Source organism: Pseudopodoces humilis, chromosome 2 (genome assembly GCF_049639895.1).
Source record: "Pseudopodoces humilis isolate 2021_Gansu_Grassland_sample_001 chromosome 2, ASM4963989v1, whole genome shotgun sequence".
NCBI classification, from domain to species: domain Eukaryota; kingdom Metazoa; phylum Chordata; class Aves; order Passeriformes; family Paridae; genus Pseudopodoces; species Pseudopodoces humilis.
This window is the reverse complement of record NC_142201.1, coordinates 81,769,422-81,795,218: the sequence shown is the minus strand read 5'-3', so window position 1 is coordinate 81,795,218 and position 25,797 is coordinate 81,769,422. Positions and strand designations below refer to the sequence as shown.

General features: G+C 38.9%; 1 protein-coding gene across 12 annotated transcripts in view; it reads left to right on the top strand.

Moving 5' to 3' along the window:
- The window catches only part of DLG2 (discs large MAGUK scaffold protein 2), a 991,421-nt gene that overhangs the window by 539,240 nt on the left and 426,384 nt on the right, over positions 1 to 25,797 (top strand). Inside the window, exon 1 of one of the 12 annotated variants that reach the window (XM_088051067.1) lies at positions 19,901 to 20,034. The exons of the other annotated variants lie outside the window; for them this stretch is intronic. Within the exon in view, the coding sequence (XP_087907193.1) occupies positions 19,972 to 20,034 (63 nt within the window). The 5' untranslated portion in view covers positions 19,901 to 19,971. Of the gene's footprint in view, positions 1 to 19,900; positions 20,035 to 25,797 lie in introns of those variants that run through there. 12 annotated transcript variants of the gene reach the window in all.

The following is a 25,797-nucleotide window of genomic DNA, read 5'->3' as shown; positions in this document are numbered from 1 at the left end:
AAGTGTACCTAGTGTAAAAGCAGCATCTCATGAGGTTTTATGCCCACATTACCAAAAAAGGTGTTCCTTGGATGGGCATAAAGGGAAAACCCACCAGTCAAGCCAACTGAAATGGCCATCTCTTCTTACTATTTTTAAATGGAGACAAACTTTGGAAGAGCGTCTACTGAAGAAGCACAAAACTAAATTGAATTGTTTTCAGGTAAAGTGTCAGTTGCAGAATACCTTGGCTGCTGTAAGTAATCTGATTAAACATGATTGGCAATTGCATATGGCTGTGTCTAAGAGATTAACATTAGATATGCCTGTCATATATTGTTTCTGATTTGCAATATTTTTTTTTTAAACTTGTTATGAATATCTTCTCAGAATTTTTGTTAATGCTCACCCAAGAATATGATGCTTCAAAAGGCTGAGGCGGTTCTCAATGATACTTTCCAAAGTGTCAGAATGTATAATTTAGTAGGTTTTGCTGAAAATAAGGGAGTCTTTGCAAAATCTCAGATGACAGTTCTGAAATAAGGGATAATTCATTTTGGGTATCAGCATGGCTGTATGAATTCTGTAGTGAATATAATGACTGCTATGTAGTATTATATGTCAAAGATTGCCAATGAAGTCTTATTTTCTCTGCATTATATTTTATCTTTTCCATATTTGATTAAAAGCAATATGAAAATAAATTGTTTGCAATAAATACAGCAATTTTTGAAGAAGAATGTTGACAGTCGCTGTAATGTCTGCAAGGTTGTACGAGTTTTCACCATGCTTCAGCTTCATGTTTTGAAATCCCAAATTAAGCTCCCTTAATAATAAATACAGGCTTGGAAATGGTAAAAATACAATAAAAATGATATCTCAACATGACTTGGTAAGAACTTGGTTAAGGTTAGTCTTCTGCTGACTCCAGTGCAATAATAATCTCTGGAATACATCTGACTTAGTGGTCTTAGAGATCAGTATAATATATTGTGTACTATACTGTTTATTTCTGTTTTCAGGGTATTTGTGTAGCAAACTTAGTTTCTGCACTTATTTTACTATGATTCAACAAATTTATTCTCATCAATGCTGTTACTCATCGATGGACATTTACAATAATGCATATAAAGACGTCCTGTTCTAAGTTAACCTTCAAGCAGAAATCCTTTTAAACTTCAGAAGACAAAACTCAAGTGAACAAAAGAGCATAAAGCATTTTTTAATGAGGACTAGATTATATTATGGTTCTGGTAGCAGTGCTTGAGCGATAATAGGAAGTGGGTCGTAACAATCATTCACAATTCCATTCTTTTCAGAAGTTTCTTTTTTAAATGCACTGAAGGCTGTAAGAGAGGATTATTTTAGAGAATTCTTGTACTGTTCATTTTCATAGTAATTATTTACAGAATGAACTGCTTTGTACTCATTTTCTTGCACCTCTCTATGAAAAAATCCCAATGTAAAAAAAAAAAAAGAATATATTTTTTTAAATGTACTTTCATGTTTTCACGAACTGAAGCATAATTCTTTTTAAATGTTCCATAGCACACATGACTTCGATTAAACAAATACGTAAATTTGTAATCTTTCCAGCATTAGTATGTGGTAGTGGAAGGAAAAATTTCTAAAGGAGGCAACTTTTTGTAAATCTAAAATAGATTAATATATTACCATGTTCAACATAGGAGAGTCTACAGATGATTGAATACAAAAAGATTTGCCATTACAATATGAACAAGGTGATGTTTATGATTTATTTTCATGTTATGTGGTGTGTATGAAGTGAGTAGCAGCTTGGTGTTGACTTTGAGTGTAGGTGACTGATTCTTGGGGAGGGGGAAGAGCAAAATACATTTGGTTCATATATTGCCTCATTTGAGTTTGGTGTAGATATTCAAGAATTATATTTATAGGTGATTATAAAGTGCAGATTTATCTAGCAAAGAAACTTGGGGTGATTAATTGCTAAAGGATCTTTAAAAGATAAAATGGCTGATGAAATTTAAAATGAGCGATTGTAGATATGTGCATGTGATGATGGAGACTGGATGAATGCTTTTAAGATTGTGAATTCTGGATACTCAGGACAGAAATCTTAGTTATGGTCCTTCCCAAATATGATAAACCTCAGCTAAAACAACAACAACAACAAAAAAAAAGAAATAAAAAGCTCAAACAAACAAACAAACCATCAATACACACAACAAAAATCCAAACCTCAAACCCCTTCTTCTTGCCTAGAAATTATTAGGAAAAGCACAGAGCACAGGAAAAGACTGACATGACCAGAAAGGAAGAGAACAGGTGCAGAATGTCAGGCAGGAGTTACCCTTTCAATGGGACAACTTTTACAGTGAATAGGAGAGTGGGTAATTTTACCACCTTGAAACAAATGTTGCGGAGACATAGTAGATGAGATATCTTGAGAGCAATGTGCACATTGTGGGGGGCCACATCTTCAGCATAATCCAAAACTGATCTCTGACCTTGGTAAATCAGTCAAGAACATCCTCAGATGCAACAGCCAGAGCAGAGTCCTGCCCAGACTGGAACTATCCAGACACGCCATCCAAGTGTCTCTGCTGGAGAGGGGCAGTGACAGAGGCACACACTCAGAGCAGCTGTGCTGTGTGGATGAGCTTAAGGGGCCAGGAGGTGGCACTGGGAGGCTGCACCACACCAGAGTGAAGATGGAGGTGCTGATCTCTTCACCCTGGTATCCAGTAACAGCCCAGCATAATTTGCTATAACTTTTGGCCAGCCCTGAAGTGGTCTAGATCAGTTGGACAAGATCCCTGTAGGTCCCTTCCAGCTGAGCATTATTCTGTTCTATTCTGTTCTGGGCATTCCCATACAGCTCAGGCTTGAGGAAGGCTCCGTTCCCAAAGTCTGTGGTAGTACAGATTAAGGAACTGCAGCAGTGACCTTCCTCTAGTCTCCTTTCTGCTCATACAAGAGAGTAGGAGATAAGCTTCTAGAAGGTAGGGGTCAGCACACATAGCAATTGAAATTGGGTGGGAATTTTCTTTTATCCTCTTCTGGCTACACTGGGATATGGGATACTGTGTAGATGGCCACTTGCTCCAGTCAGTGTTGCTGGTCTTACATTTGGTTAGGAGGTAATGTCTCTAAAAGATTGTTGAGGTTTTTTGGTTTTCTATTGGTTTTAGCTGGGGCAGGAATTTTGTCACTTCTACTCTTTCTATTCTTTTCTTCGTCCCACTGGGAGGGAGTGAGCAGCTATGGGGAGATTAGCTGCCTACAGAGGTTAAACCACAAGAGGTTTTTTATCAAAATATGGATTATATAATGAGTTATAATATCTGAGAATGGAAAATAATAGTTATTCCAGTTCAAGTAAGGTTTTACTAAAACATATAATATTCAGTTTGCAGTAGGTTTTGAAAAGGCTGAGAGAAGCAAAACATAAGGAGGAAACATGGGGAAAATGTCTGATGAAAAAAGAAACAGGGAGACATAAACAGGCCTTAGAGAAGGAATGCATACAGTCAACACCAGCCCTTTTTAAAGATTTGTACTTCAGACTTATTTAGGGAAGATCATGCTGTAGTAGATGATTTGTTTTACAGCTTTGGGAACCTTGGTTAAAGAGCAATTAATCAGATGGTAAACCCATGATGAAGTTCAGTGTGCTTTACTATGATTGAAAGGGCCACTTTCTGCTGCTTGTCATGCCTTCTGGCCTTGGAATAGCACCTGGAACTTATGAAACAGCTCAAGTAGTTTCTGTTCTATCTCACTAAGCTCAGTTCAGCTTGGAAACAGCCTTTGTATCATAGAATCACAGAATGGGTTGGGTTGGAAGGGACATTAAAGATCATCTAGTTCCAACCTGTCTGTCATGGGCAGGGACACCTTCCCCTAGACCAGATTGCTCAAAGCCGTGTCCAGCATGGCCTTGAAGCCTTTTAGGTGTCCTCTTCTCTTTTTCTTTTTTTTTTTTTGCCTCTGAGCAAGAGAAATTGCTATCATACTGACAGTCAAATGAGACTGATATTAATTGTGCTCCAGAATGGGTTTGAAGCCCTTCTCACCTATATGCCTTTACTTCTGTGCATGTTCAGTATCTGATGTTTGAAGTTCTTTGAAGTCTGAAAACCTTGCAAGTCCTTCATTGACTAAATTAGGTCTCTGCTGAACCTTTTTACTGGTGAACCAGTTTCTTCCTTCACAGATGCTATCATGATAGTAGCAATTTGGAGTTAAAGTTCATGTGTGTTGTGTATATGTCATATTTTTTGTTCATTTTTCCAGTCTTCAGCTCACCTGAGGGGTCCCTGTTCCCCATGGAGAGTGTCACATATTTTGTGTCAACTTAACTGTCTACCATAAGTATTTTGCAGGCTGTAATTTTAAGAGAAAGGGGGAACTAAGTATTTTCCTTTGCATGCAGGTTGCAGGCAGCTTGCTGTGCCACCAGTTGTGTTCAGAAGTCTTTGCTGTTTTGATGTTGCTACATGGGAGTTATGTTTGAATGCAGTCAAATGTAGTTGGTATTCCAGTTTGTTGAACACTAGAGTCCCTTATAATGGAATTGAATAGAATAAAAAATTTATTCAATTTCTTAATGCAATTTTACTCTAATTAGATAGGGAAGGAAAATAACTATCTATAATTGTTATACTGCATAAATCTTTCATGGCCAAAACAAATCCTTGAGCAAAGTAATATGGTCTTCCTTTCCCTTCTTCCTGAGTCTTCCCCTGCTGTCACTGTCGTTATCTTGCCTTCTGGTGTTGTTTTTTGAAGTGCCAAAGTAGTGAGTTTCAAAGGCAAAGAAGAAGAGACAATAAAAGAATATTTCTTTTGTTTCGCACATATAAAGGAGTTGTCTTCTACAGTATGCAATTCCCTTAATAACTGGTCTTAATCTACTATATTGAGACGATTAGTCATATAGGTATTTCTGGACTACTTTTATACTAAATTAATATAAGTCAGTGTTACAAAGGACCGGCGTTAGCACCGTTAAGTGAGACATTGCATAATTGTGAAAAGTATGCACTGAGTGATTTTCTAAATACATTTGTTCCCACTTGATCACATACAAGGTGCTGGTGGACTTCAAAAACTGATTCTTGAAAACCCTTTCAGGGTGCAAGAGTTCCACAGAAGAGATCAAAAGGGATAGAGAGGTGGAGAATAGCATTTCATCTCATTAATCTCTTCTCTAGTATATGACTGCAGCCTGACTTGTATTAGCTTATAAGATTATTAGGTTTAATAAAATCCAAAGCAGAGAAATATTCCCAAACTGGAAAGAAAACATGATAAAATTTAACACAAGCTTAGGAATATCAATAACTAGTAGATGGGACTACTGTGAATTGAATTGGAAACCATCTTTTAGAATCCTGTCACTGTGGTAGATAAGCACCACATAAAATGTAGCTTTAATATTTGAAACCTAGAAACACTGCAGGTCAAAGAGGTTTTATTAAGGAATCTGGAGTATTGCTTTGCTAGCTCACTTGAAAGTTTATAGATATTTTTCGTAATTATAACTGTCGACATTAAAAGTAAAATTAGCCTGTAAAATACTGAGAAGAGACATTTGGAACTTAATAGTCTATGTCCATTGATCCAAAAGAATGTCTTGCTGGACATTCTGGTCTTCTGTGAACTGTGGCAGAAGGAAATCTGGTATTTACTTTAAAGTTTCTCATATCTGTCTTCTTCAGGACACAGTTTTCAGTGTCTGAAACTGGAGCAAATATGATACCAAACTGCTGTATGATGCCAGAAAGTGTGTTTAGAAAAGTTGAAGGAGTTCCTACAAAGGAGAGAAAAACCAGCCACAGAGACGTACTAAAATAGAAAGCAGTCACTGTCCTGCTTCCCACTACCCCATCCCTGCTGGAAAAGAGATGCCTCTTTCCTTCCAGTACAGAACAAAACTCTAGAGAAAATCCTGAAAACTTTCATGGAATACAATTACTAAATATGAGCAGTATTTGGGGATGAGGTCATGGGAATGAACATCACTGTCTTTGCTCCTGTAGAGCTTCCATGGAGCAAAGTTCCATGTTCTTATCATTTGCCATATTTCAGGTAGTTTCCACAGAGAAGGAAATGGGTTCACAAGACATCAATTTTTGTGGACATAAATAGTGCTGTAGGAATGATGCAGATGTGCAAGATTCCTAAGTATTGCCTTGGTCATAAATGCATTTTATGAAAGAATTTCAGGGATTGGAAGCAAGTTATAGGCTATACTTACTGGAGTTTGCATGTTGTATTAGTGTTTTGCTCATTGAGATAGTTCTACAAATCTGTTTTGTTTGCTGTAGTCAGATTACATTAACCAAAATATGTCCTTGAGCACACTGCAGTGGGTTTTTTGGTAAAAGCAGTATATTTCACTGCCACAGTATGCATATACTGTCTGGAGGTGGGATTAATGCCCTTGAATTATATTTCTTTTCTGAAACTTCGATAGTTGCCACAATTAAAGTCAGATTTCGAACTCATGAAGCAGAAAATGTTTGTTGTTAGAAAGACGAAGCGAATAAAGCTGGCTAATAAAGCTAAACTAGTAAAGTAACTCATCCTTCTGATTCCTAACACAAGCTTTTGTTCTTACTGAGAACCAGGGCACAAACCATGTGCCATCTCGTGGCTGCTCTAGTCACTGCACTTGGTTTGACAGAGGACGAGTGTTGGCTGTAATATTTTTCATGCCCTTTCTTTTCAACTTGCACACAAGCCCTGGTTGAGAGAAGAAATGGGAAATGGGACTTTTTTGGGACAGAAATAATGTTGTACACTGAAAATGTATTGAAGTGAAACATAGAAATTGGGAGATTTTTTTTTCTCTCTCTTCGCCCCATGTTTCCACCAGATGATGTCATCCTTGAAGCAATTTGCTATAATTGTTCATCACTCATCTAAAGGTAAAGCTCTTTGCAATAGTGAAGTCAGCTCCTGCTTTTGTATTCTACTCGTATTTCTTAATGAAAACAATTAGCACTGTCTTTTAGATAGAAGTGTTTAGCAATGTGTAAGCAGAAAGCAATAACTTAGCTGGGCCCATTGTTTCACTTAACTAGTTTCAATACAGACAACCACATATTTATTTTTTTATTCAAACAATATAACAAAAATCAGGTTTTACCTGTATTATGAAGAAAGGCAGCATAGTTTCTCTCCCTTCCCCCAAAAAAGCAGAAAAAAAAAAAACCAAAAAAAAAAACCAACAAATTATTATTTTGCAGCCCTATGTCATATTTTTAATAACATTTTTGTCCTCCTTGTGATTAATTTTGCTGCATATATTAGCAGTTTACCCATGCAAAGCTTCGAAGTATAATCTTTCACAGAGAATTAAAATGTTTTTCAACAGAAACATGGAATTATAGCCAGTAAGTCTCTGGAGCAGTGGAGCCAGGCAGAAGCAAATATGGAAAGTAACATGGTATTTCTGTGATCAAGGGCTAACTGACAGATCAATTCATGTGTTAAAGAACACACCAGACCACTTTCTGCAAAAGACCTGCTGTTTCCAGGAGAAGGGGGGAGAGGAGAGGGCTCCCTTTGCTGTGACACCATCTGCAGCAGGAGTACTGCAGAGAGCACAGGCAGGAAGAACAGTTTAGAAAGCAAACCAGGATGGTAAATGGATGGAAGGAAGCAAGGCATGTGCAAGCATTTGCCTGGCAGGTTTATGATGAAACTGTGGCAGGTTACAGAGATTTAATATTTACAAGAACTCCAAGAAATCATAGAATTCTACAAATACAGTGGAAATCTACAAATACATATATACACACATAAAATGTTGAATGAGAACTGAAGATCTATATATATTCATGCCTCTGACAATGATCCTGTTATGTTGGATCAGAAGTGTAAAACAGGAGAATAAAGCAATGTTTTCTCTCTATCTACATAAATACTTTTCAGAACTCAGAACTCTGTCTCCTATGTGGAAAAAAGAGCACACTTCCATCATTTAAACTATTGTGTGAGCACTGGCCAAGTCTGAGCATAGTTGAATCTATCTTGATTTCAGCCAGAATTCTGCACTGAAATTCCTTGACTCCATCTGATAATTTGACACCTCTTCGCGACTCCTTCAGCTAAATTTCTTTTGCATGTGCTTTGAATCAGATATCACTTCATTATTGCTAAACAAGAAAGTTGTGATCCTTTACATATTAATCTTGAAAAAACAGCAGCATTATTTGGCCTCCATGAGCAAATGCAATTTCCCTTTAAGCTCTGCATTGAATTGAAACAAAGAGTTTGCAACACACACTTCAGTGTGTTCATTTAATATTTGGAAAAATGTTCTGTACCAGTGGTAGTCATAATTTCAGCTTTGAAATTTTAAAAGGGGATCACACAACTACTGGGAAACAGAAAGGAAAACTTGCTTTTGAAAAAAGCTCAAAAGTACAAAACGTAAAATACTGTTTGAAATTAATTGATGAAGAATTGGAAAGTATTTGAGATGCAGTTCAGGGGTTTGTAGTCCAGATCAGCCCTCAGAAACTGGAAAAAAAGGAAAAGGACAAATATCTTTGTGAGAACAAATAATAGAGGAAGAAAAATAAAAACCCAACATGAAAAGCAGCAAGCTACAGAAATGTAGACAAGAATGTATAAAGATTACAAGCTCATATATTGGCATTTCATTTTTGTAGCATATATATGCAGTCATTTCGATTTTAGAGCCCTCCTCAGAAGGACTGCAGTCCACACTCCTACTGAAAGATGAGTCAATTTTGATTTCATGGGCAGTTGTTGTGGACTTTGTCCAACCTGGTTTTGGAAATCTCCAAGGACTGAGAGTATCCAGACTCTCTGGACATCTTGTTCCAATGGTTGCACTCCTGTAGTTGCTGATGGGATGACAGCTGTGTGATTTTTATTCAGATATTTCTCCTTACAAATTTGATTCTCCAGTTTTGTCCAACTGGCCACAGTTGAGCCCAGAAAAGAAAAAACTTTTGTGATATTGAAAAAATATCTTCAAAAAGACTACATTGTTCTACCATTTTACATATCCCGTTTATTTTATTGAGTTTATCTTTAGCCCACTTACTGTCATTATTCTCTTTTCTAATTTATTTAGCTTTTTTTTTTCTCTTTTGTTAATAATTGAGGATTGATTTCACCCTTCCTTGTTCCAACCTACAGTGCTTTATATAATGTATATTAAATTACTATGTATCCTTTTTTCTGAAGACACTATGTAAATGCAAGTTTTATTTAGCTCATTTGCACACTTTCCCTTTTTTTTTTTAAACCACATGCTGTCAGAAAGTTAACTTCCAAACACCTTCATTCTTGGCTCAAATCTTGCAGGCTGTGAAGGAACAAGTAACGAATATCCTAAATTTTAGAAAACTTGTTGAAGAAGCCAAGTGAGGAAATGTAGGAAACAAATCAGTAACTATCCAGATTATTACTGAAGAAACATTTAAGAATGTGATACAGGTCTTTACATTTCTTAAATACTTCTGAAAATATTTCTCTTACTGTAGCAGGTTTATCAGTGTAGCAGGCAATTATAATTCAAGGCCAAGTTACTATATTGAAAACTACAAGTTGATCTTGCTTAACTTTTAATCCTTTATTTCTTTTAGGGTGTATGATTTTTGTAGTGCTCTTTAGCCTGTACAGTGACCTTTTCAAGTATGCAATCAAGTTGCAAATTTATTTAAATAATGTATCTGTTTTGGTCCTGGCTGATTAGCTGTACAATCACTGAACATTAACAAAGGGGACACAAGCTGGCATATGCAGGTAATTATATGTAAAATTAGACAGATTAGATTGATAGAAAATTGTTGTAATTTCAATGTTATAGAAAAAATACTGTGTATTCATTGAAACTGTTTCAGGAGGCTGATAGACTAGTATGAACCTTAAATATTCACATATTTTGTTTACCCTGAGAAGCAACACTGAAGGGCTCTTCAGAAGAGAGAGAGAATAAAATGGGGACTCATTAAAGTCACTTCTAAAATAAATACATAGGAAAGATACTGTTATTTACTAAAACCATCTAGGAAAGTGTCAGGGTTTATACTTTCAATCATGTGAAACTGCTCTTAATTATTAATTATATTTGATCAGTCCTTTTGCAAATTTATTCAGATTTGTTGTATCCATTATTTTGAGTAGTACTTCAAGGCTGTCTTTTTAAATGCATTTGGTTAGAGAAAGTTCATAAGGAATTTAAGAATTGTTATATTAGCATTAAAAACAATCCAAGTTGTATTTAAATAAGGTTAATTTAAATGTAAATGCACTTAGTTTAAATTGAAATATTAATAATCTGCTGTAATTCATTGACTGGGATCAAAAGAATTTAAAAATTACTTTTGCATCAGGTGTTAACTATTTAACAGTAAGAAAAAACCCCACTTAATTTGAAAAGTCTGCTCTTCAAAGCATTCTTAAATTTCTTTTGTGTAAAAAGGCTTGCTTGATATTATGGAGAAACCTAATTTGTGTTCTACAAATGCAGTTGATGGAATTTTCCAATTTGATTTTGTAGCTCTTGACTCTGTTGACAAGTAACCCTTAGAATTCGAGAAAAAAAAGGAAAAAAACAACCCAACAACATGGAACTGGTAAAAAAAAACCACCCACAGAACTGATAACACCTACTGCTTTTATAATTTCTTGCTTCTACCTGTTCAAAACTCCGTATCATGTGCAGGGGGGGACAGCATTCCACTGAGCGGTTTCTCTCCCCTCCTCTCTCTCTCTCTCTTTTCTCTCCTGCTACTGGAGATCATGGTGTTGGGGATGTTTGCCAACACTGGCATAAGGAATCTTGCTGGAAGCAGAGCTGCTGGAGGGACTGGTGTATTGCAGCACCCCTGTGGGCTTCAGGTGCTGCAGGCAGGGTCACTGTCCCTAGGACATTACTGCACCTTGTGAAGATTTTTGCTGTAGCAAGGGCTCTGCTCTGAGAGAGACTGAATTTGACTGAAGCTACATCTTGGCCTCATTAATTGTGTCTCAAAGAACTGGGAAGCAGCCCAAAGCAGCTCCTGCAGAGCGCTTGGCTCCGGACAAGAACAACGTCATGCCACCTTTCCTGTGCCCTTCTGCAGTTTGCCCTTGGCAGTGGAGTTTAACCTGGATGCACAAAGGCACTCAGGGCAGAATGACACGGGGAGGCAGTGCCAGGCAATTATTATGCTTTAGATTTCAGCAGTAACTCCTTTTAATAATGCCTGAGCTATGTAGAAAATCTCCAAGGCACAACACAGACTTTCATCTCTTGTTTTGTTCTATATTTGTTGAAGTTCAGCTCTTAACACCTACTACTACAGAGTCTTCTCCAGTACAGACTCACTAAATTAAATGGCTCTTTGTTTGGAAACCCACATGCCCTTATTTATTGTTTTCATTTGGTACTAACAGCACAATAAATTGAAATCTGATGTTATTAAGAGTATTCAGTGTGAGGAAGTTATCCTCAGTCAAGTGTACAAGTTACAATAGCATGGGCTCACCTGTTTATCTAAGAATGAGTTGTATCATTGAGCATGCCTCCTGCTCAATGTCCCTGACCAGCTGGAGCTCACAGAGCTCCACCTGGGAATGGGTGAGGAGGAGACACAAGATTATGGGTCAGAATTAAAGGGAGGGCAGGGACAGGTGGCATCATAGTGAGGCTCTGCTACAGGTCAGCCAAAGAGGAATACAAAGCAGGTGAGTCTCTCTATAGACAGTGGATCAGTCTCAGATTCACAGGCCCTGGTCCTCATGGGGGAACTTCACCTTGATATCTGTTGGAGGGACAACACAGCAGGGCATTACCATTCCAGGAAATTACTGGAATGCATTAATGGTAACTTCCTTCTCCAAGTGATAGATGAAACAATGAGGAGAGGGGCTGTTCTGCATGACTGTGGGAAAGTGGGGAGTATGGAGCTCAAGAGCAGCCTGGGCTGTAGTGATCAGGAAACGCAGGAGTTCAAGAACCTTGAACAAGGAGGACACACAGCAAGCTCACTACCCTGGACTTCAGGAGAGCAGACTTTTTTCTCCTCAGGGTCCTCAGGCTTGGTAGCACACTGGGATAAATCCCTGGAGAGAGGAGGGGCCCAAGAGAGCTGATTAACACTTTCTCCAAGTTCAGGAGTGGCGCATCCCAGCAAAGATGAAGTGAGACATAAATGGCTGGAGGTCTGCAGGGCTGAACAATGAGATCGTTCACCTCTTTCTTGTACTCCCTGTCATGTTACTGTTCATTTTCTTTGTTCATTGCTTTTTCCAACAAATTGTTCTTTTCTCAACGTGTGATATTTACCTTTTCATGCCTGTAGCTCTCCTCTCCATCCTGCCACAGGTGGAAGGGGAGAGGGGGAGCAAGCAAGTAGCACATAGTTTGAAGAATCTCAGTGGGAGCACTAAATTAGGGAGTACTATTCCTAAACCACAGCTCAATGTCCAAATGGAGAGCACTGACGAGTGGCATTCCTCAGGGGTTGGAAAGAGGACCAATGCTGTGTACCATCTTTTGTGGGTGACACGAACAGTGGGATTGAGGGCACCCTCAGCAATCCTGTTAACAACACCAAGCTGAGTGGCATGGTCAACACACAGGAGGGAAGGGATGCCATCCAGAGGCACCTGGACAGACTTGAGAGATGAACCTTTATGAACCATATGAAGTTCAACACGACCAAGTGAAAGGTCCTGCACATGGTTTGGGGCAATCCCAACTACCAGTACAGGCTGGGAGGAGAATTGGGATTGGAGAAATATCCAGGGGTGTTGATGGATGAGAAGCTCAACATGTCCCAGGAATGTGCACTCACAGCCCAGAAAGTCAACTGTGTCCTGGGCTGCACCCAAAGCAGTGTGGGCAGTAGGGCCAGGGAGAGGACTCTGCACCTCTACTCTGCTCTTGTGGGACCCTCACCTGGAGAAATATGTCCAGGTGTGGGACCCCCGTATAAAAAGGATGTGGACGTGTTGGAGAAAGTCTGGAGAAAGCCACAAAGATGCTCAGAGGGCTGAAGCACCTCTCTGATGAGGACAGTCTAAGACAGTTGAAGTTGTTCATACTGGAAAAGAGAAGGCTCTGGGGAGACCTTACAGCATCTTCCATTACCAAAAGGGTGCCTGTAAGAAAGATGGGAACAAACTTTTTGGCAGGGCCTGTTATGGTAAGACAGTAATGGCTTTAAACAAAAAGAGGGTAGATTTGGATCAGGTATTAGGAGAAAATCCTTAATTATCAGGGTGGTGAGGCACTGGAAGAGTTTGCTTAGAGAACCTGTGGATGCCAGGTTGAACAGGCCTCTGAGCAACCTGGTCCAGTGGAAGGTTCCCCACCCATGGCAGAGGGGTTGGAACTAGATGATCTAGTCCCTTCTACCCAAACCACTATAGGATACTGTGATTCTAAGGGTATTTGATAATGTGTACTTAATGGTAACCTTCAGAAAGAGTCTTTTTTTTGTATGTAAAAGGTGTAATGTGTTTTATATTTAATCCATGTTTATTTATTTGCTGTTTTCATTATTTTGCACTTTATCTCATTACTTTTAATTTCAACAAGAATATAATAAATGAAAGTCTGTGCTAATTTGGTTGAGACTGCCATTAAGATTCTCTGGACTGTCACAGGACAGAGATGAGAAGTAGAATCCAAGGTCCATTAAATTGTGAATCCTGGTTTCTTTAATGAAGTACAAAAATTAATTAACATGAATTTGCTAGATCTGCTCATACATACACTGGTGGCTTGTTTCTCCTTTGCAGCATCATTCAAGCTGTACTTGAAAGTGTCTTGGCTAGCATATCTTCTTTTTAATATGTTTGCCAACTCTCAGGTGGATGCTGAAGCATTTTGTAACAAAACTGCAAACAATTTTCATTAGACAATCTCTTGGTGAAGGTCTGAAAATGTATTTCTTGGTACCTGAAATATCTAAATGAGAGCAAGAAGGAGGAGGCTTGGAAGTGCCTTTCTCTTATGACAGAAATAATAGTAAAAAAACCAATAAAATGTGTCACAATGTCTCAGCCAGGGGAATGGAAGTATAATCAGGAGCTTGAATATTAGAGGCTGAAACAAACAGATGTGGAAAGAAAAGAAGGGAAAGGTGAAGGGGAAGAGAGCAGAACTGGTTGGAGAAGCTGCCATGAGGACAAAGAAACCTGTACCTCATGCAGCACTGTCTGGAAATCTGAATCAAGTGGATGTAGAAAAGAGTGGGCATTTCTTTTTGTATTACTGATGCTATAACAAAACAAAACAAAACAAAAAAAACCAAGGAAAATTATATAGGAAATGTTTAAGTGTATTTAAAGGAAAAAGTCTGGTTGAGATAAATTACAGACTTAGTAAAAATCATACTTAACTGGAGAAAGCAATTATATTTATTACATCATAGCTGTCACAGCTGAATTTGATATTGTCATGGTTTAATCCGAGTCAGCAGCTCAGGCCCACACAGCCACTCACTCGCTCCCCTCTCTGGGAGCAGGGAGAGAACTGGAAAGGTCAAAGTGAGAAGACTCATGGGCTGAAATAAAGACAGTTTAGCTGGTAAATCAAATGCTGCTTGTGCAAGCAAAACAAATCAAGGAATTCATGCACCACTTCCCATGGTGACGCAGGTGTTCAGCCATCCCTAGGACAACAGTCCATCACACTTAATGGGAACCTGGGAAGAAAAGCATCCTCACTCCAAATGTCCCCCACTTCCTCTTTCTCCCCCGACTTTATCTACAGAGCATGATGCCCTGTGGTCTGGAATATCCCTGTGGTCAGTCAGGGTCAGCTGTGTCCCCTCCCAGCTTCTTGTGCACCCCCAGCCCCCTCACTGGTGGGATGGGGTGAGGAGCAGCAAAAGCCAGCCCTCAGCTCTGTGTGAGCACTGCTCAGCAGTAATGAACCGTCCTTGTGTTACCAGCACTGTTTCCAGCACAAATCCAAAACAGCCCTGGACCAGCTACTATGAAGAAAATGAACTCCAGCCCAACTAAAACCAGCAGAGGTGGACAGAATTGATAAAATCTTTCACTATTAGAATGGCTTGATTCTGTCTGTGCAAACATTTTGCAGTGTGTAACTTTGAAACTTTGAAATGTCAAACTGAAATTTTCCATGTTCTGTGTCTGCCTCAAACTAGCTGATCTGACTATTTTTATCCATTATAATTTAGTCATTTATGGACTGATATTTCTGTATTTCTGACATTCCAGCACTTCTAGAAGAGCCAGATTATTTTCTTTAATGGTGGTTCTTTTGAAAATGCAAACAAATTTGGCTAAGTTACAATCCAGAATTCACAAAGGCTCTCCATATATTTGCTAAAGATAATAATTAAGTCTTCAAAGAGCTATTTTTTCTTGCACATGCTGAACGTTCTTACTGCTCCCACTGCTAACCAAAGTGCATGGGTATAATTTTCCCAGGGATTAAGCATGATTAGCTTCAAGATAAAGTTAGCCTTTTGCCATAACAAGTCACTCCATCCTTGGATGTGTATGTTTATTGGAACTGAAAGCACAGTCTTTCTGTTCTATGCCCCAGTATAATAAATCTGACTGAGAGACAGACTGTATGAATTTGGGAACAGCTCTGTGTTAACACAGCCACATTTTGAGTCTGAGTAGCTTTGAAACTGGGCATTAGTGGTTATATGAATCCATCTGTCTTGATGGGTTCTGTGAAAGACAGGATAAGGAAAGTGCAGCTGGGAACCAGGAGGGGAGAAAGGAGAGATAATCACTCAGAAAAAACTCTAGGGCAAATTAGAGCACGGGGAAATAAGAAAAGACCAACAAACAAAGCAACAGAAAAAAACCCAAACTGAAAACCTAAACTCACTTTCATACTAATTCTGGATGTTTGATTTATTCATGCTTGATAATTCAGGATTTGCTCAGCCTTGTAAAGCAGGTGAAGTGTATGAGAAAATTCGTGCTGACATCAGATGCATTTTTTGGTGTGTTTTTTGATCTTGTTGCAAATTAGACCCAAAGCTTTCAACTTCAATGGTGAGAAAACTAGGCATATGTAATAACCACAGGTGATAATGTTATTTTAAATGGCTTCCCTAGTGAAACATAAAAGCACTTTGGCAGAAGAAGTGGTCAAAGCCAGCAGTCACAGGAATAAGTAAGTAATTTCATCCATAAGATCTTGATTGTCTGTACACGCTGTTGTGCTGCAGATGAGAAAGGAGTTCTGAAAACAGCTTCATCCAGATAACCCCAATATAATTCCAAAGGAGAATAGAAGAAAAATCCATATTCTTTGCTGTTCCTAAAATATCACAAATTATATATTTTATTCAGACCAGGGAATATGCTTTGCCCAGTTAAACAGTAGGTACATATGACGTTCCATATGGGTAAGTGACTTTAACGATAATTCTGGAAAGCTTAATCAGATGACAAATATAACATCTGTTTACATATCTCCATCAGAGATAACTAACATTCTTTTCAAAGTCACCCTCAGGGTCTGGGGAGAAAATCGTGGTTCATTACTGGAGAAATTGAGGATTATTCTTTTTGTAGTTAACATCAATAACTACAGAATTGCGAAAGGTCTAGTAAAATATGGAAATTACCACAATCAGAAGATTTAGAATCTGATGGGATCTGCCTCTTGAAGCAGAAATGTGACTGTAATAAAGATGGGAGTACTAAGAACCAAATTCTGAGCTGCTTTTGACTGTTTAAATATGGTGTTTATTTGCATATGGGGAAGGAGACAGAACTTTAATTCACTGTATCTTCTGACCAGTCGTACCCAGTGCAGTGCATGCATGCTAAGGTATAGATCAGTGCATTGTTCAGTGTCCAGCCCAGTCTAGTTATGGTCATTGTGTCACTCAGCCATTTGTGAGACAGAGTTTTTTTCAGAGCAAATAGGGACCTTTCCTCAATGAATAAATTTTCCTTATTATAAATTGACTAAGTGGGCTGTAATGTACCATCAAGTTTCTAGATTCAGACTATGAGAAGAAATTAATTACTTTTCAGGACTGAAGATTAATTGGGTCTGAATTGTTGCCTTTTGAATGCTACGATATATTTACATTTTACAGATGGATTGACAACTTTTGTGAGGAAAAAAATGCAATTGAAAATAATTGCCACATCAGCAGTGTTGGCTAGCTGGTGAGCATTTCTCTTACAGATTAGTTCAGTTAAAATACCACAGTCCCAGAAAAACAACATGTCCTATTTATTCATCTTTTTGTTGTGTTTGAGCCTACTGGTTTATGCTGAGCCCTCTAGGTCACTGAGAAGCAAGGTTCTCTCTCTAACCCCTTCTGTGATGACTGGAACTGGCTGTAAAGGTCCTACTATTGAAATTCTTTCATGTATCCTGATACGCACCAATCCCAAAGTGCTCCAGAGTTGTAGGTTTATTTTTTTACAGTTTTCCTGATGCTTGACAATCAAAGCAAAGAGATTTATCTGAACATTGTAAATGGCATTTATAAAATAACACTTGATTTTCAGTTACACTGGAACCCAGCTCCTTCCCTCAGGGGATGAGTACCCTAATAAGTCAGCCAAATCCTATACAGCCATTTCTTTCTTCCATGCTGGACCCACAGTGAGAGCAGAGCTCTGCCATGAAGTTTTTCAAGGGGTTGTATGGGGGTGAATGCCATTCATGAATTGGCTGCAGAGATGGAACAGGTGGTCCTGGTGAGCACCAAGTTGACCATGAACTTGCCTTTGCAGCAGAAGAGGCCAAGAGTCCCGTAGGATGCACTGAGCTGAGCCAGCAAGCTGAGGGAGGTGATACTTTCCCCTCTGGTTAGCACTGGTTCCTTTCCACCCCAACTATTCTGTGGTTCTGTGAGCTGGACCTGCATGAAACCATGTGCACTGTCCTTGGGTTGCTGACAGGAGCAGACAGAAAAGCTGGAGCCATTTTATTTACTTGGTAACCAGGGAGGCTACCAGAAAATGTATTTTTGACTGCCCTTGAACTACTTGTTAATGTCAGTAGATTTTGCTGAATGGTTTTTAATCTAGAAAAGGTTCTGGAGGTAGCTCAGTTCATCTCACAGGGAGAGGTTTAAAAAAAGCAGACAGTAACACATTCCATATGTTGCTTACTTGTCCATGTAGACACATGGAAAAACAAAGATGTGTGCCTGACCATTTCTCCTTATATAGTCAGGAGGTGTCAGGTTGGTCACTTCAGTCAGGAGGTGAAGTTCAAAGTAAATGTCATGGAATTTATTGATGTTACATGTTTTACCTAAAGAAGTATAGTAGATCCCAGATGTTGTATGGTGGCAATAAAAAAACCCCAAAAAACAGTCTATAGTGATTGGTTTTATTTTGTTCTTTTTTTTTCTGTCAAAACCAGAATGTATCTTGCAATGTTTATTTGTCTGTGTTTTGATGCTCAGAAAAAGGAAGAACATGAAACAACTTTCAGTCTACTTTTAGCAAAGAGTAGGACTCAGATTCTGGAAGGTGTGTGTTTCAGAATGGGGGAATCGATATCAAGCGTTTTTAGCTTTAGTTTAGAAATTATGAGGATCATCAAGTCATGGTTTTATTTATTTGTTTGATTGTTTATTTTTAGAATTAATATTCATAGTCTGAGAGCTCTGGTATTCATCTGCTGTCTTCCATGAAACATTTAAGTTAGAGTCACAGGCAATTCCATCCATTATGAATTGTTATCAGCCAAAATTAATCTAGATCAGGTTCAGGGAATAAGTACCTGATTGCTAGGCTGTTGCTATCATTACTGACCAAGCTAAAATCAGCTAGGATGACCTTAGGCAAGACATCCTGCACTCACTGTCAGGCTTTTCTTACTAATGGTAAGATCATTGGTTTTCGGCTGTGCTCTTGAGAAGTGGATACTTCTCTTTGAAGACAGGCATCCCAGCACAGAGGGTCTCATCACTGTTGTCCAGGACTGCCTGGTTTTGATGGTCAACTTGGTCAGGATACTGGACCAAGATACTCTGAAGAGTGGAAAGGCTTGATTTTAGGTCAAGATCTGTTATCTTGTGAATATGTTGAGTCCCATCCAGAGTAAGCTCAAGACTGTTAGATTCCATGGACAACTTATCTTGGCTGTCTTAATATATGGGCTGCTGTGGAAAACCACATCCTACTTCCAGAAGTTTTGTAAACACAGCTTTTATGTTGCTTTCCTTTTTTGAACAGGTAGATCAAATACAATCTGAGTCATGGTGTGTATTTTATGTTAGCTGAAGCAGAAGACAGCCTATTTCAGTAAGAGCGAAATATTAACTTCTAATATTGATTTAGTACGAACCTCTGTTTTAATTGGGCATGTAGATTACTTTTAGATGACAAATACATAAATGTATTGGCAAAACACTGCTGACAGATCTTTGCAAAAGATTTCTGTCCAAAGAAAAGTGAATCTCAAATGTCTTAGAAGAGAAAAATAATGAATAACTGAAGGTCATAGAAGCCATTCAATAGAGAAGTTATTTGCATGGCTTTACATAGATAAATTGGTTTTTGAATTTTGCTGCCAAAATTCCAGCTGTAACATTAATTACTTTATGCCTGTAAAAGTTTTGTGAATTATTTTGCTGTGAGGAGATAAAAATCTAAATCTACCTGGGCTACTTTAAACTTGGAACAGAAAGTTTGTACTCACAAGTATGCATGTGTGTCCTCAAATATCACAGGACACACAGGAGCAGCGTTGAGGAACAGTGCAGGGAGTTCATTGTGGGGCTTCTGATGGAGCTGAAGGCTGAGCTCTGGGGGCATGGGCCCAAGCCAAGAGGCCATGAACAGCTGAGCCTTCACACAACAAAGGGCACCTGTTGGCCCATCCAGGTGTGTGCTGAACACAGCAGGAGCAAATTACTCCAGATTTTCCGGCATTTAGATCGTAGAGTGGGTAAAAGCCCAGGGGTTACATTGTCTGGGGTCCTTCCTTAAAGCCACCAGCTTGGGCTGTTGCTTTGTTGTTTATTGCACCAAAATTAATTTGTTTTAAGGATCTGGATGCCTGAGACACTGCTATGGGAAGCCTGGGAATCAGTAAGGAAAGCTGGTGTGGGTGTAGAGGTATGTTGCTGTGAAGGTTTCTGCTCAGGGGGAACAAGTGTCTGAGTCACTCTTGTATGGTCGGACATGGAAGCCTCCTTAACAGCAGGTCCTTCAGCAAATGTGCTTGTGCTTTTGACTCCCTCATGCCTTAAACTTGTGAGCCATGACTGTGACTGGGCAGAGCATAGCTGTAGTGGAGCTGGAGACCATATGCTGCAGGGCAGTCCTGGAGCTGAGACTGCTGGCCCCAGACTAAGCAGAAATGGGGTCTGGGGGTGAGGGTAGCACATGGGGAGGTGGACAGGGACAGTCAGCTTCACAGTGTTCTCAGGGCCCTGACATTCCTGCTGGTTTAAAATTGATTATAGGTGCATTGTCTCAAAAACAACTCTGCAAACAATAAAGGATTTAGAAAACTTGTAATTAAACCCTCAACTCTGTCAAACAAATACTTTGTCTACAAACTTCAAACACCTAATCCCATGATAATCTACTAACATATCTACACCAAAAGTTGTTGACAACAAATGTATTATTTCTAGTCTGAAAGAGAATGGACCATTAGTATTTAATGCAATTTGGCAGTCTCTTTTGCCATGTTGGATGTCCTAGGATAATGAATATGAGGCAAATTTATTATGGATTTTTTGTTTTTGTTTTTTTTTTATACTTTCTTCAGTTTTCTCACATTCTACTTGTTGGCAGATACATAGTGTGAATTTTCCAGACTGAAATAGTTGGTCTTCACCTGCCAAGATCTGCAGTTAGAATTATTTTTAAAACAATTGGGAGGAAACAATCAGGTAAACAAGATTGAGCTGACTCTAGTTAGTTTTGGAACCATGAAAAAATTGTCCCTTCTACCAAGCAATTATCTCCATTTACATTAAAGTAATTTTCTCATCTGATTTATACTTGCTGGGTGTTTCAAGCGGAGACACCAAAGACTGACTGACCAGTCGAACATCAAAAGATGTGCTAGGGGATGTTTGTTGAGCAAAGAAAGCATTTGCAGCACTTCTGTAAGCATTTGTGGTTTAAATAAGCTGGGAAACTTGCTCCAGATCACATTAACGGCAATTTTTTTCTCTAACATCTGATGATATTTTCATTTCTGCAGCTTGTGTTAATTGGCCCTTGCCTTTTGCCCTGAATTTTGGCTTCTCTTTAACCATCCATTTAAGAAGATGGTCAGCTGGATTTGCTCCTTAGTACCTTTTCTGGCTCAAATGACACACACTCACATGCTCCAGTCCATTGACCCTCTTCACTTGACCCAAGTTTGTTCATCTCTGTTTTTTTACCCTAAAGAGACACAGTACTTCAGAGGTGTTTTCATAACACTCAGCAAAGTGAAGAGTCAGTTTCCTTGATGTCCTTCCTATACTCCTACTAATGCAGACCAGTATAAGGGTTACCTCAATTCCTGTAAGGACACACTGCTGATTCCTGTTCAACTTGTCCATAAGGCCCTCAGCTTCTTCTCTGCAAGCCTGCTTCCAGGCAGTCAGTCCCCAATCAGTTCTGTTGCATGGGAGTATTCCTCCCAAGGTGCCAGACTTCACATTTCCTTCCTTGAACTTCTGAAGATTCAAGTGTACTTCTCCAATTCATCACGATTCCTATGAATGACAGATGCTGATCAGTAGATCAACAGCTCCCTGCAGATTGTGAACTGTGAACTTTTTGTTTTGATTTGTTCCATAACCATCCCACAGACTGAAATTAAGAAGCTCACCTTTTAGTTACCCAGATCCTCCTCTTACCCTTCTGGAAGATGGATACGATATTTTTATTTTTCAGTTATCAAGGCTCCTTCTGACACCACAGCCTTTCAAAAACAGCAGAGGTCTCACTACAATGCTGGCAAGTTTCATAAACACTTTTGTATGCCTTCCATCGAGTTCCATGGATTCTTGTGCATCCAACTTACCTAAGTTGTCTCTAGTTTCATATTCTTGTGTTGTGGGTAGCAGTTCCAGCCCTGGACTCCACTGGTCACTGGAGGGTCTAGGGAGGCTGGAGAGCAGACCTCGCCTATAAACACTGAGAAAGCAAAGTCACTTCACAACAAAGGCTTTTCCATGTTTTTGTCACTATATCCCCACATATCTCTTTGTCTTCCTGTGTTGCTGGTGCACCTATTGGAAGCTTTTTTGTTACCCTTCATGTCCAGCTCCAGTTTTGAGTTCAGTAGCACTCCAGTAGCTCTCTTTCTAGAGAATAGCTCTTACTGTAAGTAACACTGTATGCTCAGTTTCAGTACTCCAAAATACTTTCTGAGAAGCATTAAATAAGTAATAGTTCCTTATGATAAATTTTCATTTAACTCTTCCTCTAAGACTTTCTGTATTGCCTTCAAAAGTCACTACATTCATTAGCTGAAAGTGATGTGGAGCACAGTTGTTGATAAATGCTCTTTTTTTTTTCCTGTTGTAATTTTTTGCAATCATTATATCTATTTGAGAACATATTTAGAAACAGTTATTTTGGCATAAAAGCAATTCACTAATCAGTCATTAGTCATAAGGGAACAAAATTATGTCTGATTGAAATGGTAGAAGAACATGTCATCATGAACTAGTTAAAAATACACTTTCACATTCCAGTAAAGCTTTATTTTTAATAAAAACTCATGCACCGTGTTTGGTGGTACTGAGACAAAAATTCAGGAAAAGTGCTGTCCACTCTTTCAGAGGTATCTTCCAATGGCAATGTTTATTTCTCCTGGTACCATTCAATTAATGCTAATTTATTTATTTTCATCTCCTGAGCTATATTTATATATATATTATAGAAGAATTGTAACCATAACTTCCAACAAGGCTGCCAATTTAAGTTTTGTTTTAGCTATGTGACCAAGTTCCATGAATTAACAATGCACTTCAGAGGAACATTTATTTTTTGCTACAGTAATTGCTTACAATATTTTTTCCATTTCTTTCTCTGAGACAACTGACATTGTTCTGTTTTTGAAATTCAAGTAACATGCACGTACAAATGATTTATGTACATAAAACAAAATCCTTTGTATAAAAGAAGATATTGGTCACCATACTTTTATGAAACAGTACAGAGAAGAAAAGCCATGGAGTATTGCTGTAATATATTTGGGAATGATGTAATCTAATGTTAGTGAAAGAAAACTGGACACAGTCTAACACATATTAAAAGGGGATAAAGAATACTGTAGCATAGTATGGTATCAATGTAATATTCTTAACTGAATGATGAAGAGACTGAGTTTTAAGGTGTAACACACGATGTTAAAAAAACCCCAAATTGCACAAAGGTAGGTTCTCTTAAATTAATCCTGACATACTCCTGGACATTGATGAAATCAATATCATTTGCCAAGAATGGTGTTGCAAAGAGGCCCCAAGTGTGTAGACTGTTTTTATAAACTTGTATTTATTCCAGGGATTATTCATTTTGTTTGTTTGGTATTGTTTTGTTTTTGTCATGGTGTTCTGGTAACTAATCTGTCACTAACAGCTTGCTATCACACAAACCTGCAAAGGTCTAATCCTCTTTAGACTGGATAAAGTTGGAAGAAAAAATTGAATGCTTATAGGATGGAGCTGACCTAGGACAGAGTAGCTGATAGACTGAATAAACAGACTAACAAACCCTAGGAACCTTTCATTTGAAAATAATGATTACTGAGGGGGATAGAGAATGATCTGAAGTAAAATTGGAGGATAAAAATAAATGGATGAAAGCAAGGAGGTGGAAGTTGAAAGTAACTCAGGCGAATGTTTCTCAGAGCAGGAGCTATTTGACTGAAGAGCAGCCTTGCTTAGCTAAATGTTGGAATTTGTTTTAATAAATGATGCAAAGTGAAACAATAGACTTGCAATACACATTTTCAGTACATGACTACTCAACTGTTCTTTGATTTGTCCTTACATCTCCTTTAGGAATGTAGACTGTACTTCTATGAAATCAGCCTTGTCTTCTACCCTATATCCTCATATCCTATAACCTTGTCTCTAAACTGGAGAGATGTGGGTTTGACAGATGAACCACTCACTGAATGAGGAGTTGATTGGCAGGTCACACTCAAAGAGTTGTGGTCCATGGCCCAATGCCCAGTTGGAGAGCAAGGACAAGTGGTGCCTTCAGGGGTCAGTCTTTAGCACTATCCCTGCTGGTGACATGGCCAGAGGATTCAAATGCACCCTCAGCAAGTTTCTTGATGAGTCCAGGCTGTGTGGTGTGGTAGTCATGCTGGAGGGAAGTGTTGCCAGAGGGGCCTTTACAAGATTGAGAGATGGGTCTGTAAATTCATGAAGTTCAGCAAGGCCAAGTGAAAGGTCCTGCATATGGGTTGGTACAATCCCAAGTATCAGTACAGGCTGTGAGGAGAACTGGGACTGAGAGCAGTCCTGGAGAGAAATAATTAGGGGTGATGGTGGATGAGAAGCTCGATGTGTCCTGACAATGTGGGCTCACAGCCCAGGAAGCCAGTCATATCCTGGGGTGCATCCAAAGCAGCATGGGCAGAAAGGTGAGGGAGGGGAATGTCCCTCCCCCCACTCTGCTCTAGTTTGATCCCACCTGGAATGGGGTCCCCAACACAAGAAATAATGGACATGTCAGAAAAACAGCAGAGGGCAGCTGCTAAGTTAGGGGGGCTGGAGCACCTCTGCTATGAATGCAGGCTGTGAGAGTGAGTGCTGCTCATACTGGAAAATAGGCGGCTGTAGGGAGACTTTATGGGAGCTTTCCAGGACATAAAGGGGTGCAAGAAGGATAGACAGGGACTTTCTACAAGGGTATGTAGTGATAGAGCAAAGGGGAATGGCCTTAAGATGAAGGAGGGCAGATATAGATCAGATACAGTGAAGAAATTCTTTGCTGTCAGGAACTGGGGCAGGTTGCCTGGAGATCTTGTGGATGCTGTTTCGTGGGAGTGTTAAAAGCCAGGCTGGATAGGGCTTTGAGCAAAATCTAGTGGAAGGTGTCTCTGCCTATGGCAGAGGAGTTGAAACTAGATGATTTTAAGGTCCCTTTCAATTCTAATAATTTGATAATTCTATGATTCTGTAAGTTGTCAAGGCTTCAACTTCAGGTTGCTCATTTCTTCTGGCCTTATTTCTTACAATCATGTTTGCCATCCCAAATTAGAAAAGCAGAGCATCTGAGATTTCTACCAAAAGGAGAAAGAGACCAGATTTATTTGAATTACCTAAATGTAATTTGCCACTTGACAATAAATAATAACTTTTCCCTTCAGAAGCTAATGTGCTTTGTTTGTGGTCCTGTTATGTGGGACAGATTATTTTCCTCATACAGCAAGTGGTTCCAAGAGAATTCATGTGTTTTGTAACTGAGGGTTTATTTCCTGGATTTTTTTTATGGTTTAAAAAAAAAAAAATCCTCACAATTAGGTCTTCTCTTCACAAAACTAAGTACCTATGAGTAGCAGGCTGTGTTTACATCCATTTATACAGAGAAACTACTTTTTATCTTAGCCATTACCTTGCTTTCCTTTATTTGTGCAGTGTTAGTCTGAGAATTGTGGCTGGTTTGACCTACTCTACAACACAGACTCTGGAATTCTACCTTGTCCATCCTGCATTAAGCTCAAAAACTTCTTGAAAGCAAAAAGCAATGGGTCCAGCCTTTGAGGTCACCTGGTGTAGATAAAATGTAATGTTATTGAGGCTCCAAATAATGCTAACAGCTTGGTTTTACTCTTGAAAGTAATGAAGACAGTTTAGAGCAGCTGTGTATATGGGTAAAGCTATTTTCATTATAGAGCCATCAGGGATTCAT